We start from the raw sequence: 19,910 nt of genomic DNA, 5'->3' as shown, positions 1-19,910 counted from the left end.
TTACTTTTTATTCTTTGTAAATTTGGAACTTGATATGTATGATTTAGATTTAAAGAAAATGCTTTTTGTTCATCATTACTATTATTCTCCTTTCTTGGAAGAAGATTGTCTGTATTGCACTGCAACATATTGTATTTGTATTAATTGTACTTTGAGGAACAAGCTTTTATGGATAAGTGTGTAATATTATTTGATGTTTATTGTCCCTTTGGAAACAAACAAACAAACAAACAATAAGAACAACAGGGAAACTCGTGCCACTGCCATCATCAGTGAATTGCTATAATGGACTGTTTGGACCAGACCAAAAATAAATAAATCAATAAGTAATAATAATTTCGAAAACAGTCATAATATTACAATAAATCGTAATAATAATATGAGAATGAAATCATATGACATGAAGCAACAATATTAGGAGAATTTAGTAGTAATTTCAAAAGAATTCCTACACAAAAATTTTTTTTAAATAAAATGAGGAATGCTGAGCATCCTTTAAAGTTATACATCAGTTTTGCAAATACTTTGAAACGATTGTGTATTTCGAGAAAATAACTGCACAGACTTCCTGAGATGGTCGTGTCAGATCAGGTGAAGGACAACGATCAAACCGGCAGCCCACCGGGTGACGGGAAACTCCTGCCACCATCACCCCCATCCATTTTCATGTAGCCATAATTCCACAGCATAACTACTATCAAGCTGGAGAATTATGAATACTTCCTTTCAAGAAGGAACTAAAATCTGAGTTTAGATGATCTGGATTAACTTTTTACGAACTAAACAACAACATCAACAACTTTTTCAATCAGTCTAAATGTACGTAGTTCTTTCTTTTTAACTTTTTCTGTCGGTACAGCAGCTGAACCAGACTTTAAAAGATTGCAGTCTCGCTCACTGTTGTGGCTAATGGGTGTTTCTAATGGACTGAGCCATTGTTAACTAAATTTGCTTCACCTTTGCCTCCCCAGCAGTGACAGGCCAATATTTGCGCTGTGAAAAAGGTCGCTCAGCTGCAGCCCAGGGACACAGGTTTACAGGCAGAATATTCAATACCGAGATGGATCTCTAAAGAAAGTCAAATCACCTGCAGCTGCCGAAGAAACATTACACTTCTACCTTTTCCTGCTGTTTCCTGTGCATGTATGCGTGTGTGTGCGTGTGTGTGTGCGCAGGAGGGTGGGCGGGTGCGTCGGTGGAGAAGCAGCGGGGCAGTTGCTATGGTGATAAAGTATTTGCACTTCAGCTGCAGAATGGTAGCATCATCCCTCGAGGATGGCGACTTCGAGGCTTGTAATTGGGCAAAGGCTTTCTCTGAGGAGCAGCGAACAAGGCAACAAGACACGACCCCGAAAGATCCTTGCATCTCCCCCCTGAGGTCGGGCGAGTTGCTAAATCCGGCGCAGAGACGGTCTAATCAGTATAGAGTGGCATAGGTTTCAGACTTCGGGATCGCAGTACAGCGAGCAGAGAGGGATACCTACACAGAGGATCGGTGGACAGTAAAAAGAGACACTCTCAGGTCAGTCTATAGAACATATACAATGCTGAGCTGGAAACATGGAAGGCTATTCCTGTCCTTCTCCAGCCAGTTTTAGCTTTCAAACAGTGATATCTAATTACATCCATTGTTGTTTTCATTGCAGAGAATCTGGAGCAAACCGAAAACTACCAGAAGTAAACAACCCACATGCATTATGCATTCTGTGTCAGGCCTGCTTACAAATGAGCACACATTCAAACAAATGGTACCCCATCAGCGAGTGACGCCCCAGAACACAGCAGCACCGGGGAGCAACACAGAGTCTGGCCTCTGGTCACAGCAGAGCAGGAGGTTAGTCAATGAAATCTGATCAGGAGTGTTTGGGCCGTGTTGGACCTGAGGACCGGCACCGTGGTCATCACACAATGACAAGCAGGGGAAGTATGAGAGAGATTCACACACTAACCTGTCATCACTTAAACCAGGGGTGGGTAACTCCCATCTCCGGTCTCCTGCAACTTTTAGGTACATCTCTACTTCAACACACCCGAGTCAAATAATGAGGTCATTAGCAGGATTCCGGAGAACCTGACTGCACTGAGGAGGTGATTCAGCTGTTGGATTCAAGTGTGTTGGACCAGGGAGACATCCAAGAGTTGCAGGACGCCGGCCCTCGAGGACCAGGATTGCCCACCCTTGACTTAAACACATATTCTAAAGATAAAAAAAAAAAAAAAAAAACAAACGTATCAACAACTCTATTCCAGCAGGAGTACTTCACCCACCCCAAAGGAAACACCACTATGCCTCATCTAGTCTAGTTAGTTGGTTAGTTTCCTGCCATCCACCATACTTTAGAGCCTAGTTCAATAGGGCTGAGCATTGAGCAGATCACAAGTATATATTTAACCTGCTTGGCTGAATTAATTGCCGAGTCACTTTGTTACACAATTTGACATTTCTAAAATAAATTTGCTGAATGGAAAAGGCCAGTTTTTAAAAAGCTCATATTTCCATAGAAAGTTTTCATATTAGGATGAGGTGTGTTTTTTGGGTGAATCAAAATAGCAATAAGAACAGTTTTTTTGCATCACACAAGTCACGAGCAACAACAGGATGTTGCCACTGGCGCAAACCACAAAGAAGAAGATGACAGGAAGTTGTGTGAGGATAATGGCACTGCATGGTTTTAATAACTTATCACATGAACAAACAATCATGTGTGCAGTGCAACACCTCAACTCCGAAATTGTGTTTTTCAACATAATTGGAATATTAACGTTTTGCGCACATTTGTAATGGAAACACAACTATTGACTGCAACTTAGTTCGTGGTCAGAACCAATAGTGGTAGGATTGTGTTGTAATGTGCTTCACAGACACATACCTCTTTCATAATTTCTTTATCATTCCATTCATCGGGATTTACCGCGTCAGAATTATGACACGTCTCAGATCAATGCTGTAAAAGTTGAAGAAATGCTACATGACCTTTTGGACCGCAGACGTTTTCTGAACTATCGGATATATTAATTGTTTAGTTGGTGATGTGCTCTGGGTTTTTTTCTTATTGTCATGATCATTTTTCCTCTAAGGAGGCACTTCTTCAGCTCCCCTTTCACACCAAGGGTCTCATTGGGAGTGAAATCCATTCAATAAAGGAAATATGATGGCAGATTGACCAACTCATCACAGAGCCAACAAAAAGACACACTAAGAACACCCCCAAGATCAATTTAACTGGTTGCCAATCAATGTTACCAATCACCCTTAAGCGTACGGTCTGCACAGAGACCTCTGCAGGGGTTTGGGGTTAATGCAGTGAGCATACGTTCCCACATGCATTATGCATACCAGGGGTGGGTAACTCCCATCTCCGGGAGATGGGTAACTCCAGGAGAAGGTATCTCTGAACAGGTACCTTCAGAGATACCCCTGTGCACCGACAGACTTCACCACAACATCAACACATGGTCCAACATGTAGAGGCTGCTTTGTAGTGCATTAAAAATACATTGTTGGAAAGTCTTGTTACCTGAACCATGACTAGATCCACAACATTGATATGGGAATCAATAAATTAACTTCAGTCTGGAAGCTCTACTTCCTGACTTTTTTTTTTCTTTTAATTAGAAATATTTACGATTCAGACCAGGGGATAGCTGTGCTTTTTGTTTATTTCTGTGCAGCTCATTGCTCCTCGATGTGCCATCTGCCTGGGAAGTGAGTGATCACTGAGAAAAAGGACCTTTAAAGTCCATCGTACATCTCTTCCTGAGAGGAACTGAAACGACACACGTTCAGCAGCACAGCCTCCTGTTAAAACACACGACCGGCTTCACAGTCTAAGCATGCTCTAATTAAAAACTTGACATTTAAGTTACTTTTTTTTAGTCTCATTTGGAAACGATGAAAAACTCCACTGGACCTTTAAGTAACATCAAGCGATGGTTTGAGTGTTGAAAATATTTTCCTTGAGAAGGTTGCACAAAATGACGCGCTAATTTTGGCAGCAGATTTTAATCTAGTTTTAATCTCATTTAAGTCGTTTCTAGTCAGGTTAGTTGATGTCTTCTAGTCTTTATGGCTCAGTTCATTACAGAGCAAACACCTGCAGCACAGCAGATGAAGCCTGTTGGTGTTTCACTCCGTTCTCATGAACAACTAGATACTTAACCTTCTCAGGCATTGCCTGTTGAAAGAACAGTCCATCTTTTTGTGGTTGAGAATCCCAAACAGAGCAATGAAGGGAGGCTAAAATCGGGTTGAATGGAGCAAGAAGGCAATGTGACCAGGCCAGACCTGGGATACTGACTGGTCTGTCATAACTTGCCTCAAGTCACATCGACTATTTTTGTCTATTTTCCCCCAAAATATTCTTTCTGGAACAAGATGTATTAAATGCGACGCTCTCAATAAGCAATAACCTGTTATAGAGAAACCTTCTTGCTGAAAATCTGATCACAGTTCAGTGATCCGGTGAGCAGCAGAAAATGCTCACTTTTACAGAGTTATCCACGCTCAGTATGAAGGAAATATTAACACAGCAGGATTAATGTGAATTATTCAACTTGACTGCACTCGTGCAGCAGCTCTGAAGAAACGCTCGTCACTCGTGACGCCTTGTTGAAAGCTCTCCGGCTGCCGAGTCTTTAATTAACGCAGGGAGACGTCACCTTATTGCTCCCGAATCTAAACATCTCAACCACTGAGCTGCTAGAGTACAACCACGTTCGCAAAGGAGGCTCCTTCTAGAGTTGTCCCAGTCAAATCACGCACATTTCATCCGAGGACCCTGATACCATCGACCCTGGCCATGAAAACTTGTGTTAGATGTGCTTTTATTGATGCGCCCGCTTCACTTTCTCCTCCCTCACGCCGCCGCCCTCATTGACCTCATCTTCTTCATGAGCTGAGCTAATGGAGGAAACGTGCCTCTGGGGCCCGCTGCGTCACGTTCACAGTCCGCTCACACGTCCAGAGACGGAAACAACATGAATAATTTGCATCCACGCCGCAGGAACGTGAGGAGGGGTGACACCTGTGCACGCCAAAACAGAGACAACCTTTAACTCCACGCCACCAGGGACTTTCTGCAAAGTAAGCAGCTCCCCCTTTGTCTCCAACTGGAGCTTATAGATCTTTTTGTCAAGGCGAAGAAAAGAAAACGTAAAAAAGAAAGAAAGAAAGAAAGTCTGTTACATAAACGTGTTTCATGCAATTAATGAGGCAGAAATAATTGAATCTGTGCCCGGTAGCATTTTAATGTTCAGCAGATTGCTTCTTTAACTATCAGTAAAGACGGTAACATGACACGCAGCAGCGGCTTCGGGTCAAAACTGATACTAAATACTGAGCGTCATCATCTGAATACCGTCTGAAAAATGGTTTCTTATATATTTGGACTCATTCAACATTTTTTCCTTTGCGTTTTCATTAAACTAAACTATTTTGTTTAGTCTTAGTTTATTTATGCGTTATATTTATGTGTAAATATAAGTGTTATTTATGTGTAATTTCTCAGCTCAAATACAGTCAATAAAATGTAATTACCATATTATTTGTCTTTCTCAGCCATATGCAGCAATAGTGTTTTATGCATTTATTGTTACCTGAATTTTCTATTAATTAGGGCTTTTAAATTAATAACATTTTAAAATATCCATCTTCCAGACACATTGTGCGATAAAATAATGTTGTCAAGCAAATATGTTACCTTCAATTGTTATAAAAATGCTCAATACATCAAATACGACTTAAAAGAAATGTAACTTCATAATTTAATGCTTTAAAATTGGGCCTCTGTCCCTTTAAGAAACTCCTGCTCTTTCTGAAACTCTGCCTTCAGGAAGTGGTCACAACATGACTCCTTAGCAACGTTTTTAAACAGCTTTTCACAGACAAGTAACTCCTATAATGAGCTCAGCTGATGCATAGATCCCTGAGGTGTTTGCTAATTGCTGCAGGCTAGTCTGAAGGGGGAAACAGAGGCTCAGAAGCTTGGAAGCTGCAGCTCTGAGGAGGAGCTGTGCCTCACTCCAAGAGTTTAACATTTGCCTGCTGCTGTCTCAATGGAAAACATTTTTTCTTTTAAGGTTTCAACCACCTGACCCAAACAGTGAGGGTAAAAAAAAAATATGCTAGAAACACCAGTATCACTTTATGTAATTGAGAAACATTATCAATGTGAAAAGAAAGTAAAAATCAACACGTTAAGGTCAAATGTGCCGATGTGGCCTAGTCAAAGTCAGTACATTAAATATTGAGCTGTTTGGACATAATGACAGGAAGAGCAGCAGTCAAACCTAAAAGCTATGTTTCTGCTGTCAAACATGGTAGTGGTAGCATCATGATGTGGGGATGTTTTGCCTCCATTAAAAATAAGACATTGATTATCAGTTGGAATAATAGAGAATTTTAACTTCATACCATGAGAGCCAGATGGATGTTCCTACAGAACCATGATCTCAGGCACATCAAATCTGGATTCAGGAATGCAATAACTTAGGTACATTTAACCAAATACATGAAGGTGGAATATATATATAAAATAAAGGGAACACTTAAGTGTTCAAGTGTTCCCTCTATTATTTTTTGAGCAGTGTATATATATATATATATATATATATATATATATATATATATATATATATATATATATATCACCCTGAACTGTTCAGATGAACGTTGGTCAGCAGCTCCATCCAGTCAAACTGATCTGTGATCTGCAGTGTGAAGAATATTACTCATTAAGTATTAAAGCATTCCAGGTGCAAACTCAATTAATTTTGGTAAGTCTAGCCTTAATTGAATTTTGTTGTCAGTGTCTCATAATCATTTTTAAAAGTGTTTTTTATTAAACATATTAGTTATTGCAAGGGAGTCAAAGCAACACAAATTTTTGAAGTAAATATAAATAATTGATCAAAGTCAGTACAATTAGGTTGAAATTGAAATTAGTTCTTTAAGTGTCTTCTGTCTGTTAAAAATGACGTGAATTTAAAATTCTAACAGTCTATTTTATCAGCCCAAGAACCAAAAAAAGAAGATTAAACTAAGCAGTAGAAAGTTTAAGAACCAGTACAGGGAAATATATCCAACATGTCATTGTGAAACATTTCCATGTACAAATCCAAATTTGCAGACGAGTCTGCAGATAAAAGTTGGCTGATTGAAACAAACTAAGGCTCGAAACAAGACCACATATATGTTGTCAAAATGGAAAAGATTATTAAGCAGAACAAAGACATTTATTCAACTGATGCTTTACATGAGCTGCAGCTAAAACTGTGGTGCAAAGTGGGAATGTTGAGGAAGTGAAACCCGCAAGCTGTCCAGATGACTTTAACGCGTCAGGGCGGAAAACTGAAAGCAATAAACTTTACCAAGTGAGCTGGAATAAATCAGTGACCGGAAATGAGCTTTTCATCCAGGGAAGCCGAACGTAAACTACTGGGATCAGGTAAACACAAGACAACAAGAGTCCAGCGGGCTGAAGAGAAGCAGCCACGCACCCAGAGGATTTCTGCTTAAGCTCAGACACACACATGCGCGCGCGCGCGCGCACACACACACACACACACACACACACACACACACACACACACACACACACACACCTGTTTTAATCCATTGTAAAGTTGGCTGTGGGAAAGAGCTCAACATGAGGCTCCATCAGTCACCGAACAGCAAAAGGAACCTGATCAACACATCAACTGATGAGATCTGTGAGGAATTCAAGGTGCAATTATTGTGAAAACCGTTTTACAAAATTAGGATATTTCCGTTCTTATCCACTTACTTTATCAATTAAATGTATTTGCGCTGCAATCATTTTAAATGGTTTTAAAATGTTATCAACTCTAAAGGAAAAGTGGCTTTTATTTTGTTTATTTATGACTTTAACACGTTAATGTAAATTTTAATCGATTTATCAGTGATTTTTCTCCAGTGGAGCCTGATAAGAGCCGCTATCAGCCAACAGCATGTTGAAACAACCAGCAAATAAATGATTAGCTCTGTGTTTTCGTGAGTAAAAGAAGGAGAAGAAAACTCTGCTCTTACTTTGACTGTCAAATTTCCTGATGATAGTATCCAGGAAGGTGTTCTGCGGGGCCACATGGCCCCTCCGGACCGGCATCTTTGCTGCGGTGGCCGCCGGGACTTTTAAAGACTTTCCGGGTTCTTTGGATAAGATCACACCGAGTTTGGCTCTTCAAGCCCCGCGGAGCGCGCGATGCTCACTGCGCTCCCCTCCACACTGGCAGCGGATCACGATGGGGGGAGAAGGGGGGAAAAGTTTCCCGGGTGTTCAGGTGGGCTCTGACTCCCGAAGGGTTTGGGGGTAAATAATAATAATAATAATCTGAGAGTTCTGGAAAGGAGGCGCGCTGTAACGCGCGGAGGATCGGGCGGCTTCCAGCCTCCAGGCTGGGAGCGGGGCGGCTGTCCGTTTCTGGTCCGCCGGTGCTTCTCTCACACCCGGAGGAGCGCAGCGCGGCGCTCATCCTGCGCGTCAGCCCGCTGCTTGGAGGCGGACTGGGCGAGTTCTCTGATGATCACCGTTGGAGCCATAGTTGGAGGCGCTGGGCTGCGCGTTTCTATTTATTTCTCTCTCACTCACTCACTCTCTCTCTCAATCCACCTCCTCTTTCTTCTCTTTGTTTCGCCTCTGAAGCTCCTGGTGTTTGGCTGCAGAGGGGGAAAAAAGAGCGGAGTGATCATTAAAGGAAAACAGCTGCGCGCAGGTCGACAGCTTGAATCATGTGTGTTTTAGAAGGTGCTCTGTGGATCTCTCCTCCTCCTCCTCCTCCTCTTCGCTGTGCGCGCTGCCGGATGACTTCAGCTCCCCTGGCGTCTAGCTGCGCCTCTTTTTTAACCCTTTGCGCATCACAGCGGAGCCCACCACTCACCTTTGGTGACGGACAGGAAGGAAACCGCGCGCGCACTCACCTGTCCTGATGACATCTCAGGCCCCAAAACAAAAACAACAGAAAATCCTATGAAGGAGGCCGATCTGAAGCCGCCTCAGGGGGGACTGAAGGTCCGGCGCGGCGCAGCTGCCAGGCAGATCAGATAGGACCGATTCCTCCTCCTTCACCTGCAGCAGCAGGTTGGAGACGGACGCCTGACGTTACCAGGTGTTCCGCAGCGTCACCTGCCTTTTTAAAGCAGCAAAGAAATAAATAAAATAAATGCATTTTACGCACAGCCACCTCCCCGGTTTCTCCCCTCTATTGTACTGCCCTGCTCCGCTCTGAGCCATGCATGCCCTCAAATGTAGAGGGGGGGGAATAGGTTTTTATCGTTTACGAAAATGAAGGGAAAAAAAATAAAGCACCTGCGCAAAAACGAAGCGTCTCCTTCTCCGTTGCGCCAGATTTTTTCTGTGGTTTTATTGCGGGTTTTGTGGAAATGCGGCTGCGGCGCGGCTTTAACCTGCTTTCATCGGGGGCTGGACGGGGATTCACCACTCAGCCTGCTCAGCTACGTCACACCGCCGGGGTTCCCCCCTTCCGTCATGCTGGAGATGATGCGTTCAAGTAAAGCGGGAAATTATTGCTGTGCGTTTGGATGAGGCGCATTGACGGAATGAAACGGTTCTACGTTTCCTTCAGTTCACATCGTGTCTCACTGAGATGTTAAACTCTCACGCAGACCGTATCTCAGACTATTCCTTCTGTTTATTCTGTTTTCACTGCTGTGATCGGACTCGGAAGGACCGGCGGGACATGACGAACTGCTGCCAGGCAGAAAGACCATCCATCAAAGTGTGACATTTTGGTGCGTGTTAAAAATGCATCAGTTGGTGATCCTGTTACAGCGAGAGGCAGCGCGGCGAAAAGCCAGCAGGAGCCGGACAGACAGCTTCCCCTCCTTCCAACTCCCTTATTTAGTCTGGAAAAGAGAAAAGCAGGGAGGGAAGGATGGAGGAGGAAAGAGAAAACGAGGAGGAAAAGAAAAATATGGTTTCTTTTCAAAGAATGGACGGATCCAAGGCTGTAACGCTTGTTTTTTGTTCACACCGTCTGCACACATGAGTAACTGTCATCACAGATCCTTGATGTGCTCTTGCTACATTTCACTTTCCACATAAAAAATTCTTAAAGCTGCCAACATTCATAAGTGGAGAACATAAACAGCAGATTATGTTGAACCTGAATGGAGAAAAAAAAGTGGGACTCAGACAGGCGACTGATGTATTTTGTTCTTGGCCTTTTAAGGACTGAAAAAAAAAATATCATGCAGAAAGAGAAATTTTGTTTTTATTTATTGCTAAAGTCTCTTATTTAGTGCTTCTAAAATCTATGTTTAAATCAGGGACATGACGGTCATTTTGTCAAATATCAGGTGCTGTCAGCTTTGATATGCAATAGCTTTGACATACAGTATGTCGTCACTGGCGCATCACCGTTTCTATAGCGTGTGTATACTGGGATTAACAGTGCGAAATTTACACAGGACTGTGATGTCCAAACTTTGTCATGTGGGTCAAAATAAAGTCAAAAGTATCCATGGGCCAAAGAAAAGAAAAAAAAATCTAAAAAATCACAACAAAGTGTTTTTTCCCACTTCTCATGCTAGGCAATTTCAATTAAACAAGTATTTTTTATGTAATAAAGAGAAGTTCAAATCATTGTAGATTCAAAAGCGAGAGTTTTTTACATTACTAAAGAAGAAGTCCAGTTTGTAAATTGATTTGAACGCAGATGAAGGAAATATAGAAAAATATCGAAACAATTCTGAGAAATGACAGAATTTGGCTCACTAGCTCTAAAAATACTTTATCTCATGGGAGGTTTAATAATTTACATCAAAGCATTTGGGTTCTCTAAATTTTGTTTCCAAGTATAAGTCAGGTGATAAATGTGGTTCCATTTACTAAGAAACTAAAGAGAAAGCAAAAATGTGGTTATTAAAAGACAAATTCCTTGTGTTGTACTAAAAATGCTGAATTTTAATTTCTCAGTAATAAGTTTTCTCTAATCAAAGAAAAGAAAAAATCTCCATCTGCATCACCCACCTCTTCAGCCTGGCCATACAGAAAAAGCCAAGGGGCCACAGATGGCCCTCGAGCCGCACTTTGGACAACCTGCATAAGCTGAAAAGAATAACAGGAGCACCAAAATGAAAGAGCGCAGCAGGCTGATGGATCTAGTGTGAGGAAAGATAAAAGAGAGCTAAAACACTGACAAAAGGAACCAGAAGAGCTAATTACAGGTGAGTGGATGCAGCTGGGGAAGGGAGCAGGTAGAGGCAAATGATTAACAGCCGGGAAGGAGAGAAGAATAACAAGCTGAGGGGGAAGTAAAGCAAAGATAATGAGAAATAAACCTATAGAAACAGTAAACGGAAAGAAACATGAAACACAAACAACAAGAATGAACTGAACCAGTAAGATAAGAGGGAATAAACAAAGACACGATGATAATAAAAGTCTAAACATGAACATATCACCTAGCTGCTCAGAGCATGTTTTATAAAATGTATGCTGATGACACCATGGTTTATGTTCACACTGCTTTCAGTCAGCTTCAAATGTCACTCAGTTACGTTACGTTGCTCCTGAATCCAAAGACGACCAAGGAAAATGATTTAATGGGTGTCAACATCCCTCTGCACAGCTTCTGTTACCTCGGATCACCAGCAGACTGGCACGTTGACAAATCCTACAGTGAAGTGTGTGAGGCGAAGTGCGGATACTGTGCTGCGTGAGAGATAGGTACACTTCACATTATAGATGGACAAATAAAACATACGTAGACATTTTGATGTAGAATATCAAGACATTAACCAGAAAGTTGAAGGTTGGGGACACAGGTGGCTTTCAAAATGTAGAAAGATTCCAACCAAGAACATCAACAAATTAGTTACAAAGTGGCTAAAAAACAAAATAAATAAATAAATAAGTGAATGTTTTGCAGCAGTCACCATGAAGCCCTAATCTCAGTTCTATGGAAAATTTGTAGTTGGAGCTTAAAGGTGTGTGTGAACAAGGCAGTTTGTAAAGTCAGTTAAACCAGTTCTGTTAGGATGAATGGAGTAAGGCGAATTCAAATTTATGGAAAGCAGAAAAAGTTTAGACTCGCTTCAGAAAAAAAGGCTGTTTTGTTATGAACATATCAGGCTTCTCATTGGTCAGATCCTCCTATTGCTTCCTGCTCTTTTCCCTGTTACCATCATGAACGTTTCCTCTTGTTCTACTTTGCTTTTAGTTTGTTCTTTTTCTTTTTTCTTGGAATTTTCACATTTGTCTTTAGATTCTACCTGCTTCCTGTCTGTCAGTGTTCTTCACCTCTACAGTCCATCACAGCTCCATGACACACTACCAACTAGTAAATGAGAAAATGCTGAGTCATTCACTATTTCAGATTTCCTCATGTCAGTGACTAGTCATGACTATCAATAAAAAACAAACGACAGGGAGAATAGCTTCCAGAATAAGCATTTTTTATTGATAAACTCAACTGTTGGAAACAAGAAGACTGGCAGCAGACATAAGATACTCATGAAACATCTCACAGGTCATACTTGGATCAAACTATAAACACTCAGTAGAAAAAGACTGTACAGGAAGAAGAAGCTGCAGAGCAAGAACTTGAAACTACGACTGAAACTACGCGGTGCAGTGTGTCCTTCAAGAGCTGCTTTCACTCGTCTGTCCATCCATCTGCTCATCCTGGAAACATCCATTTATCACAGAGCTGGCTGTCAGAATGCTGCTTCACTCAGCGTGGGGTTCAGACTGTTGCCACTCTACCTGACGCACACTCATCCACACACACACGCACAGACACACACACTCGAGCCGCAAACTCAGCTCAGCGTCTGGACACGTCGCCTCCTGTGAAGAGAGGAAACAGGGAAGTGATGCAGGCTGGCTTTGCTGCTTCACACAAAGCAAAACAAAAAAAACTAAACAAAAAAAAACATTTCCGACCTACGGATTATAACGATCAGCATGACTTCCTACAGTTTCTGTGTTTTAGACCAGATTTTAAAATAAATATGGTAAAAATCTACAGAGGTCAGTTAGATTTTATGTTTCAAATGATGTGTCTTTTGTGTGCGTGCATGCGTGCGCATCTGTGTGTGCATGTGTGTGTGTGCATCTACAGCTCTGGAAAAGTTAAGAGCCCGCTCCACAGAACCTCATTGAAAACCTCCTGGTTATTCCACCAATTATTGATTCCAAACTCTTCCTGAGTTACATTAGTGTTGTTGTTTCTAAATGAACAGGAACTTATTTTTTTTGCATTATTTCAGGTCTGAAAGCACTGCATCTCTTTCATTATTTCGCCCATTTCTCATTTACTGCAAAGAAATACTACATTTCTGCTTGGAATTTCAGAGACAAGTCAGTAGTTCAGAATAAAAGAACAATGTTCATTTTACTCAAACATAAACATATAAAGAATAAAATCAGAGAAACTGATCGTTTTAACTGGTCTCTTAATTTTTTCCAGAGCCGTTTGTACATGTGCTCTCATTTTTGCGAGTGTGTGTGTGTGTGGGTGCGTGTGCGTGTGTGTGTGTGTGTGTGTGTGTGTGCATTAGAGATGGATTGTCCCTAAAAGTGAAGCTGTCAGGCGTAATGTGTGCAGCAGAGTAGCTGTGGGAGGTGGTGGGTGATGCTTTCCAATTAACTAACACAATTAACCAGGTTGATTAATGGATTAACATGCAACTCCTTCAGAGGTTGGAGCTCTGCTTTCATTATTCATGAGCATCAAAGGTTAACGCCTGTTTAACCGAGACTTCAGTGGATGTGCATCTACTACATACTGTATATGAAAGTCAGTGACTGCATGTTTATGTTTGAGCCCAGAGTCATTGACTGGTTAATTGGACTGAACATGAGTGGAGTTATATAATTATTGAGAAGTAATTAAGTCTTTGAAAAGTTTGAAAACAAAAAATCAATATAGTTGCTTTTTCATTTCAAATCACATTTTACCTAGTCTTCATGTGGCAATCTGACAGTAACTTTGTGGCTTAGCAGTTCTTTTTACATTTTTCTGAGATTTTTTTTATTTGTCTAAATGGGTTTTATAAACAAATAGGTCAAATTTATGCACAAAACAAATTTACTCCTTTTTCTAGATATGAACGTCTGAGCCAAACCACTAATGATGGTGATCCATTCTGATGTCAGAGCTGATAAGAGATCATAGTTTCAGGAATTCCTGATCCTTCATGGATCATCTTTAGAAGTGGATGTTAGCTCTGGGGACGTCTGAGCTACTGCTACATCTTTACCACTGAGATGCTATTTTAGACTCGAGTAGCTTCACTGACAGGCTAACTCCTTTTAGCATAACTTGAGCACAACAATAGGCTTTTCCAGAATCCCAGCTCATTTATGAAACAATGATGAGCCGCCTGTGGACAAAGAGAAGCAGCTTTGTCATCCGTCATTGTTTGCAGATGTCACTTGTGCGTCAGATTTACAGATGTACCAGAAACACAACACACACAGTAATTCCAGCTGGGGAGATTTGTGTGCATAAAATAAAAATAAAACAGAGAATGGGTTGAATTTTTCTTTTACGTGTTTAAATCCACTATTAATTGAAAATAACACACTCGATTCTTACGTATTATTTTAAAATTAGATTATTTTTTTGCTGAAGCTAATTATTAGAATGTGAATTACTGAAATAAATACACTTTTTTGTTCACTTTTTAATTTAGTTGCCCTCAAGTAAATTTAATACTTCAGTTAAATTATTATGTAGGAAATTATTCTGTCAACAGTTTCTTTATAACTTCCCGTGACAAGATTTTTTTTAATGTAACAGCTTTCATTTCTCTTTCTTCAAAAAGATGAGGAAAAGGCATAATTAATGTGGCTTTATGAAGAACAATGGTCTATAAGAGAAAATCTCTGAACTTTTTCTTTGTTTGAAAAGCATGTTGTTGGCTACAAGTCAGCACTGTGCACTCATCTGTATTTTGTGTACAGTCTTAGCATATGCCTCATTTTCATACCGACATGAGAGACAGATATGCAAATCCCCCCGGCCCAGTGTTCCTCACCGTGGCAGCTGGTGCACTCGCAGCTGGTAATGACTGGTAGGAAGACCTGCTCACTTTCTCCACTCGCACACTGCAGGTTGAGGAAGCGGACCGGTTTCACCAGGTCCAGCTTGTAGCTGCAGCACTCGCACTCTGAGTGGAGGTGGGGCTCCTGCATGTGGAGAGGAGGGAGAAAAGCAACAGAAAAGACAGAGGAAGAAAGTAGTAAAATGAGAACCAGACTGAAACACAGGACCCTTTTTTTGTAGCTAAAAGTGCTTCATGTTAGCTTTTCTTGCCATGAATGGTGGCATAAGTGAAAATGTGTTTTACCTTTGTCTAAACATTAAGAAATGGAGCAAATTTAGATAGACATAAATGTAGATGGATAGAAGGATAGATAAGCTATATCACTAGCTAGATGGAAAGAGATAGTTAGCTAGATAGATAAGCTACATAGCTACCCACGTAGCAGACAGACCTGGCCCGGATCTGACATTCTGCTGGCACATCTGGCAAACCTTTGGCACAGCAAACTGGATGTCAATCACACCCAGGCCAGGTCTGAGAATGATGGCACGGTTCACACAAGGCATGCAACACATGGGCCAGATCTGTCCATGCCAAATACGGGCCAGTTCTGGAAGTAGTTATGTCACTCATGTGGCAGACAATTCATTTTCTCATAAGTCTAAAAGTGGTGAAAATATTAAGAAACATTTGTACATTTACCAGATGAAAGGACTTTTAACCACAAGAATAATATGGCAAGTTAAGGGATACACACACACACACACACACACACACACACACACACACACATATATTTATATATATATATATAAAGGGCCCAAAGGGCATTTAATTTTACAGCAAGACACAATAAAAACAACAACCTCAAGTCCTGTCATATGTTAAAAGTCTGTCAACAGCTCACCCATACTGAATAGTGCATATATACTGGGATCAATGGTGTGAAAATCAGTGTTTAACTGTGAGGATGGGGTATTTTAGTTTATGCCAGTTTAGCACCAGGTGATTGTGACTGACTCAGTAAACAGGGTGGATACTAAATCTCAGACAAGGATGGAGTTGAAAAGGGCAAAATTAATGTCAAACTTAATTGTTTAAAATGAATAACCTCTCAATGTTTTAGTAAATCGAAGGACAAACTGTAACAACACGTTCTTTTACTTATGTTGTCCATTTAATGGTCCAATTAAAATATCCTCAATCCAGACAACAGGTCAGCCCTTGGTGAATGAAAATAAAACTTTTCTGTGCTGCCTAGTCACCGTTTCAAATTCCTGGTTGCCACGGTAACAAGAAATTATGATACATTTGGCAGAGCTGATGTTTATTTTTACTCATCTCCCCGGAGTAGCTGACGTTATTTTATTTCTTTTTTCCCCAACAATGAATGTGTGGATGCCAAGGAAGATTCGTGTCACCATAGTGATGAGTTTGCCGTTTTAAAAGGATGAAAAGGCAAAAACAAGAAGAAAGGAAAAATAAGATAAGTACATTCGTTTCCCATGGCTCATCTATCCATTAATGAATCATGAACCTTTGGTTTGAAGACATGTGAAGGTTCCAAGTTGAGCAGATAACTTAGTTTGAACTTGGGAGAGTATTTAGAAAAATGTTTGTGTTAAACTTTGTTTTATTTTTATAAAAGCACACTAAAGAACCTTGAGGTGATCAAGCTTTATAGAGCAAATTGAGAAATTTGAGGTTATAGCAGGTTTCATCAGTATATAACACGTGTGTGTGTGTGTGTGCGTGTGTGTGCGTGTGCGTGCGTGCGTGTGTGTGTGTGTGTGTGTGTGCGTGTGTATTCATCTCATCTGCCCATACCTCCATGATGACATCAGTCCAGGACAGACAGCGTCCCCTGCAGAAGCTGACCTCCACGTTGTCAAGCCGACAGTCTCCCTTGGTGATGTTCCGGACCTCGACGTAGCGCCTGCACTCCGCCCCAGGCTCACCTGGTGGAAACAGAGACGAGAACGAGGACAGTGGAGAAGGGGACAAGGAGAGACGAGGAAACGCAGCAAAAGCACAGAATCGTTTAGTTTCTGCATAGAAAAAAGAAACAGAGGGATGATATGAGGGGAAGGAAGAGCAGAGAGCACGGTGACATTGCCCTGCCCTCACAGCATGTGACATTTCTTCCACAGGGAGACAGATTAAAGCCCCAGTGTAGGCTAAGTAATGTAATCTCTCACTAATTGGGGACTGCAGCACTCGGTTTTTACCCTTTTAGAAAATGAAGAATGGAGCACTCACATCCGCTGAAGTGCTTTGGAGGCCATCACCATTAAGGCTGTTTCAATATGTGCTTGTCAGAACAGTTTGCTTCACATTAGCATCATCTGCTTTGTTCTGTGTTGCAATCCGTATAAACTCCCAAAGAGTTGAAAGATGAAACAGAATATCTGACGTGCCGATTAAGAGACAGATTAACATGACAATGAAAGCATCAGGAAGAGAAAGATCCAGGTATCCAGACACAGCGCTAACATCCTGCATGTTGCACTGACCTGGGAACCGTTTCCTGCAGACTGGACAGCAGCTGCCTGGTTCCTCCACTTTCACTTCCCCCTGAGAAGGAGATGATGATTACTTTAGCATAGTTTTCAAATTGTCTACTGAAGATTTTTTTTAACAGTGTAACTTTTAAAAACCACAAATTGGGGTCAATCCAGTCGGCCACGGAACCGAAGACCAATATTCTATATCATAAATGTTGAAGTCATAGAATATTATTAGGCCTGTCACAAAAATCAATAAATCAATTAATTAATCACATGATAAATTAAAACAAACTCAATCATGATTTATCCTTTATCTCTTTTTTTTGTCTCTTTCTACCAAAAACTGGATGGTAAAAGTCTTGAGTTTTGTGCTTTAGTCTGAACTAGTTCTTATTTTTAAGGACAATTTTGTTTACAAAAACTTCAAAATTCATTTTATTTGTTTTGTGTATTTATTTTGTATTTTTAAAACGTCTTCCAGTTCCAGTGTTAAATGTTCATTAGAGTTTAAAGTTTAATGATCTGTCAGAATGGGCTCTTGTATTATTATTTTGCCATTACCATCATATTACTTAAAAATAGTCTCAAAACAACATTTTTCTTTATCGCAATAACTTCAGGAACAGTTTATCCAGAAATGTGTTATCTTCACAGCCTAAATATCTTGCAGCTATATATAAATAAACAGATATATTAAAAGCAAAATGAGGGAGACACTGATGTTTGAATAGTTTTTTTTAAGTTGTATGCATTTTTAATAATAATCAGAAGGGTAAAGGAAATCCAGTTAATAGAATAGGATTCATCAAGTCTTCAACAAACGTCCCACTATTTATTCTGTTCAGAGTGACAGCACCACATTTGGACCACATCAGTGATGTCATTTACTTTGGAAGTTATTTGTATTTTCTATTTTTAATTAATAGGATGAAAGCTTTACCTAACCTCCCTCCAACCTGCCAATAATTTTTCATCTTATCAATTTCAGATCATTTTATTCAAATCTATAACTCTACCACCACTTTTTGTTTTTTAAGTCTACTTTAGGTTTTTCTTAGTTGTGTCTTATATGTAATCATCTCATCAAAATCAGAGTAATAAAATATTGCTTATATTTTAGAGAACCATCATCATACAACATTGGTTTTCTTCTTGCAGCATACTGTACGTGTTTGGATGTTTTGATGTTAGTGTTCTTCATGTTGTGGGGTTTTTCTGCCATAATTTCAGACCCATGTTTGTTAGATGTTTTAGTGAACTGAAAACTGTTGGAGACTTTACCTGATTTGAAAAGGTGAACTTGTTGACCTTCAGCTAGGAAGATCCCAGAGATCCCCTCTGCTTGCATAAGTTTGTGTCTGAGTGTTCAGTGTTTTCTCAAACTTTCCAAACATATTAGATTATATTTCATTAGTTTGGTTGAATTAGATTAGCTGCTCATTGTTGATCAGGATGCAGGGCTATCTGTCTCTGTGTGAGGCAGACAGTAGCTGCATTTCCATTACAAATGTGTGCAAAGTGAAAAAACACAATTTCACAATTGCTGTGTTTCCATTAAGTAAAAAACGTAATTAAAATCACACAGGAAAAAGTTTGTACACGCGATAAAAACATGCTGTACCATCATCCTCCTATAACTACTTCCTGTTATCCTCTTTGTGGTCTGTGCCAGTGGTAACATCTGGTTGTGACTTGTGTGATGTGAAAAGAGTGTTTCCATTAACGTTTTGGGAAAACAACCAATGTTGATGAAGTCAAAGAAATCAAATCATCCAAACTTTTTACCAAAGAAACAAGTTTTTTCAAAAGCGGCATTTCCATTACGATAATTTATTTTCAAAATGTCAACCGCAGATACTGTTGACTGAATAAAGCTGGTAGAATATCTCCATACACAAATGCTCAACTGGTCTTGGGTCACACTACACACACAAAAAAATTGACTTTTCTCAGAAAAATTCTAGGACATATTCTAGAATTGCAAGACAATATTGTTTTCTTCTTTTTCCAAGATGGACAGCTATGTTAGAGAAACCAGGGTGGAAAATGGCAAAAGGGACAAAAATAAGACACAAATGAGGAGACTAAAAATAGTACGGAGGAGACAGGGCTGCAGGAACACACAGGAGGGAGTGTGAAGGAATGACACTGCAAAGGAGAAGATATGCAGGACAGTCACCAAGCAGACAATGAAATGTGTGGTACTGTGTGATACCCAGGGCTGACAAAAGCTGCTGAGGAAGTCTAAGAGTAGACTTTTGCATCCTTCACTGCTCTGTAGCACCTAAGCATACACATACATCCAAAAACCCTTTTATCCTCTGCTGTGCCACAAGACCACTTCAGGTTCTGGAGTTTTTAATATGAGAAAT

At 40.4% G+C, this 19,910-nt stretch overlaps 2 protein-coding genes across 3 annotated transcripts in view; both read right to left on the bottom strand.

Moving 5' to 3' along the window:
- Positions 1–11,139, bottom strand: part of kcnh2b (potassium voltage-gated channel, subfamily H (eag-related), member 2b) — a 225,380-nt gene extending 214,241 nt beyond the window's left edge. The window contains exons 1-3 of the mRNA XM_017301923.2: positions 11,007–11,139; positions 8,936–9,144; positions 8,048–8,674 (exon numbers count right to left, since the gene is read on the bottom strand). Coding sequence (XP_017157412.1) covers positions 8,048–8,123 — 76 coding nt within the window. The 5' untranslated portion in view covers positions 8,124–8,674; positions 8,936–9,144; positions 11,007–11,139. The remainder of the gene's footprint in view (positions 1–8,047; positions 8,675–8,935; positions 9,145–11,006) is intronic.
- Positions 11,140–12,416: 1,277 nt separating this feature from the next.
- The window catches only part of sspo (SCO-spondin), a 78,010-nt gene continuing 70,516 nt past the window's right edge, over positions 12,417–19,910 (bottom strand). For both annotated transcript variants that reach the window (XM_081601439.1, XM_081601440.1), the window contains 4 exons: positions 17,545–17,605; positions 16,859–16,989; positions 15,023–15,173; positions 12,417–12,827 (listed from right to left, as the gene is read on the bottom strand). In XM_081601439.1, coding sequence (XP_081457565.1) covers positions 12,805–12,827; positions 15,023–15,173; positions 16,859–16,989; positions 17,545–17,605 — 366 coding nt within the window. In that variant the 3' untranslated portion in view covers positions 12,417–12,804. The remainder of the gene's footprint in view (positions 12,828–15,022; positions 15,174–16,858; positions 16,990–17,544; positions 17,606–19,910) is intronic.

This window comes from Poecilia reticulata, chromosome 20 (assembly GCF_904066995.2).
Source record: "Poecilia reticulata chromosome 20, P_reticulata-male-v2, whole genome shotgun sequence".
Taxonomy (NCBI): Eukaryota; Metazoa; Chordata; class Actinopteri; order Cyprinodontiformes; family Poeciliidae; genus Poecilia; species Poecilia reticulata.
The sequence above is the reverse complement of the archived record's forward strand: the minus strand, read 5'-3'. Positions and strand labels throughout refer to the sequence as shown.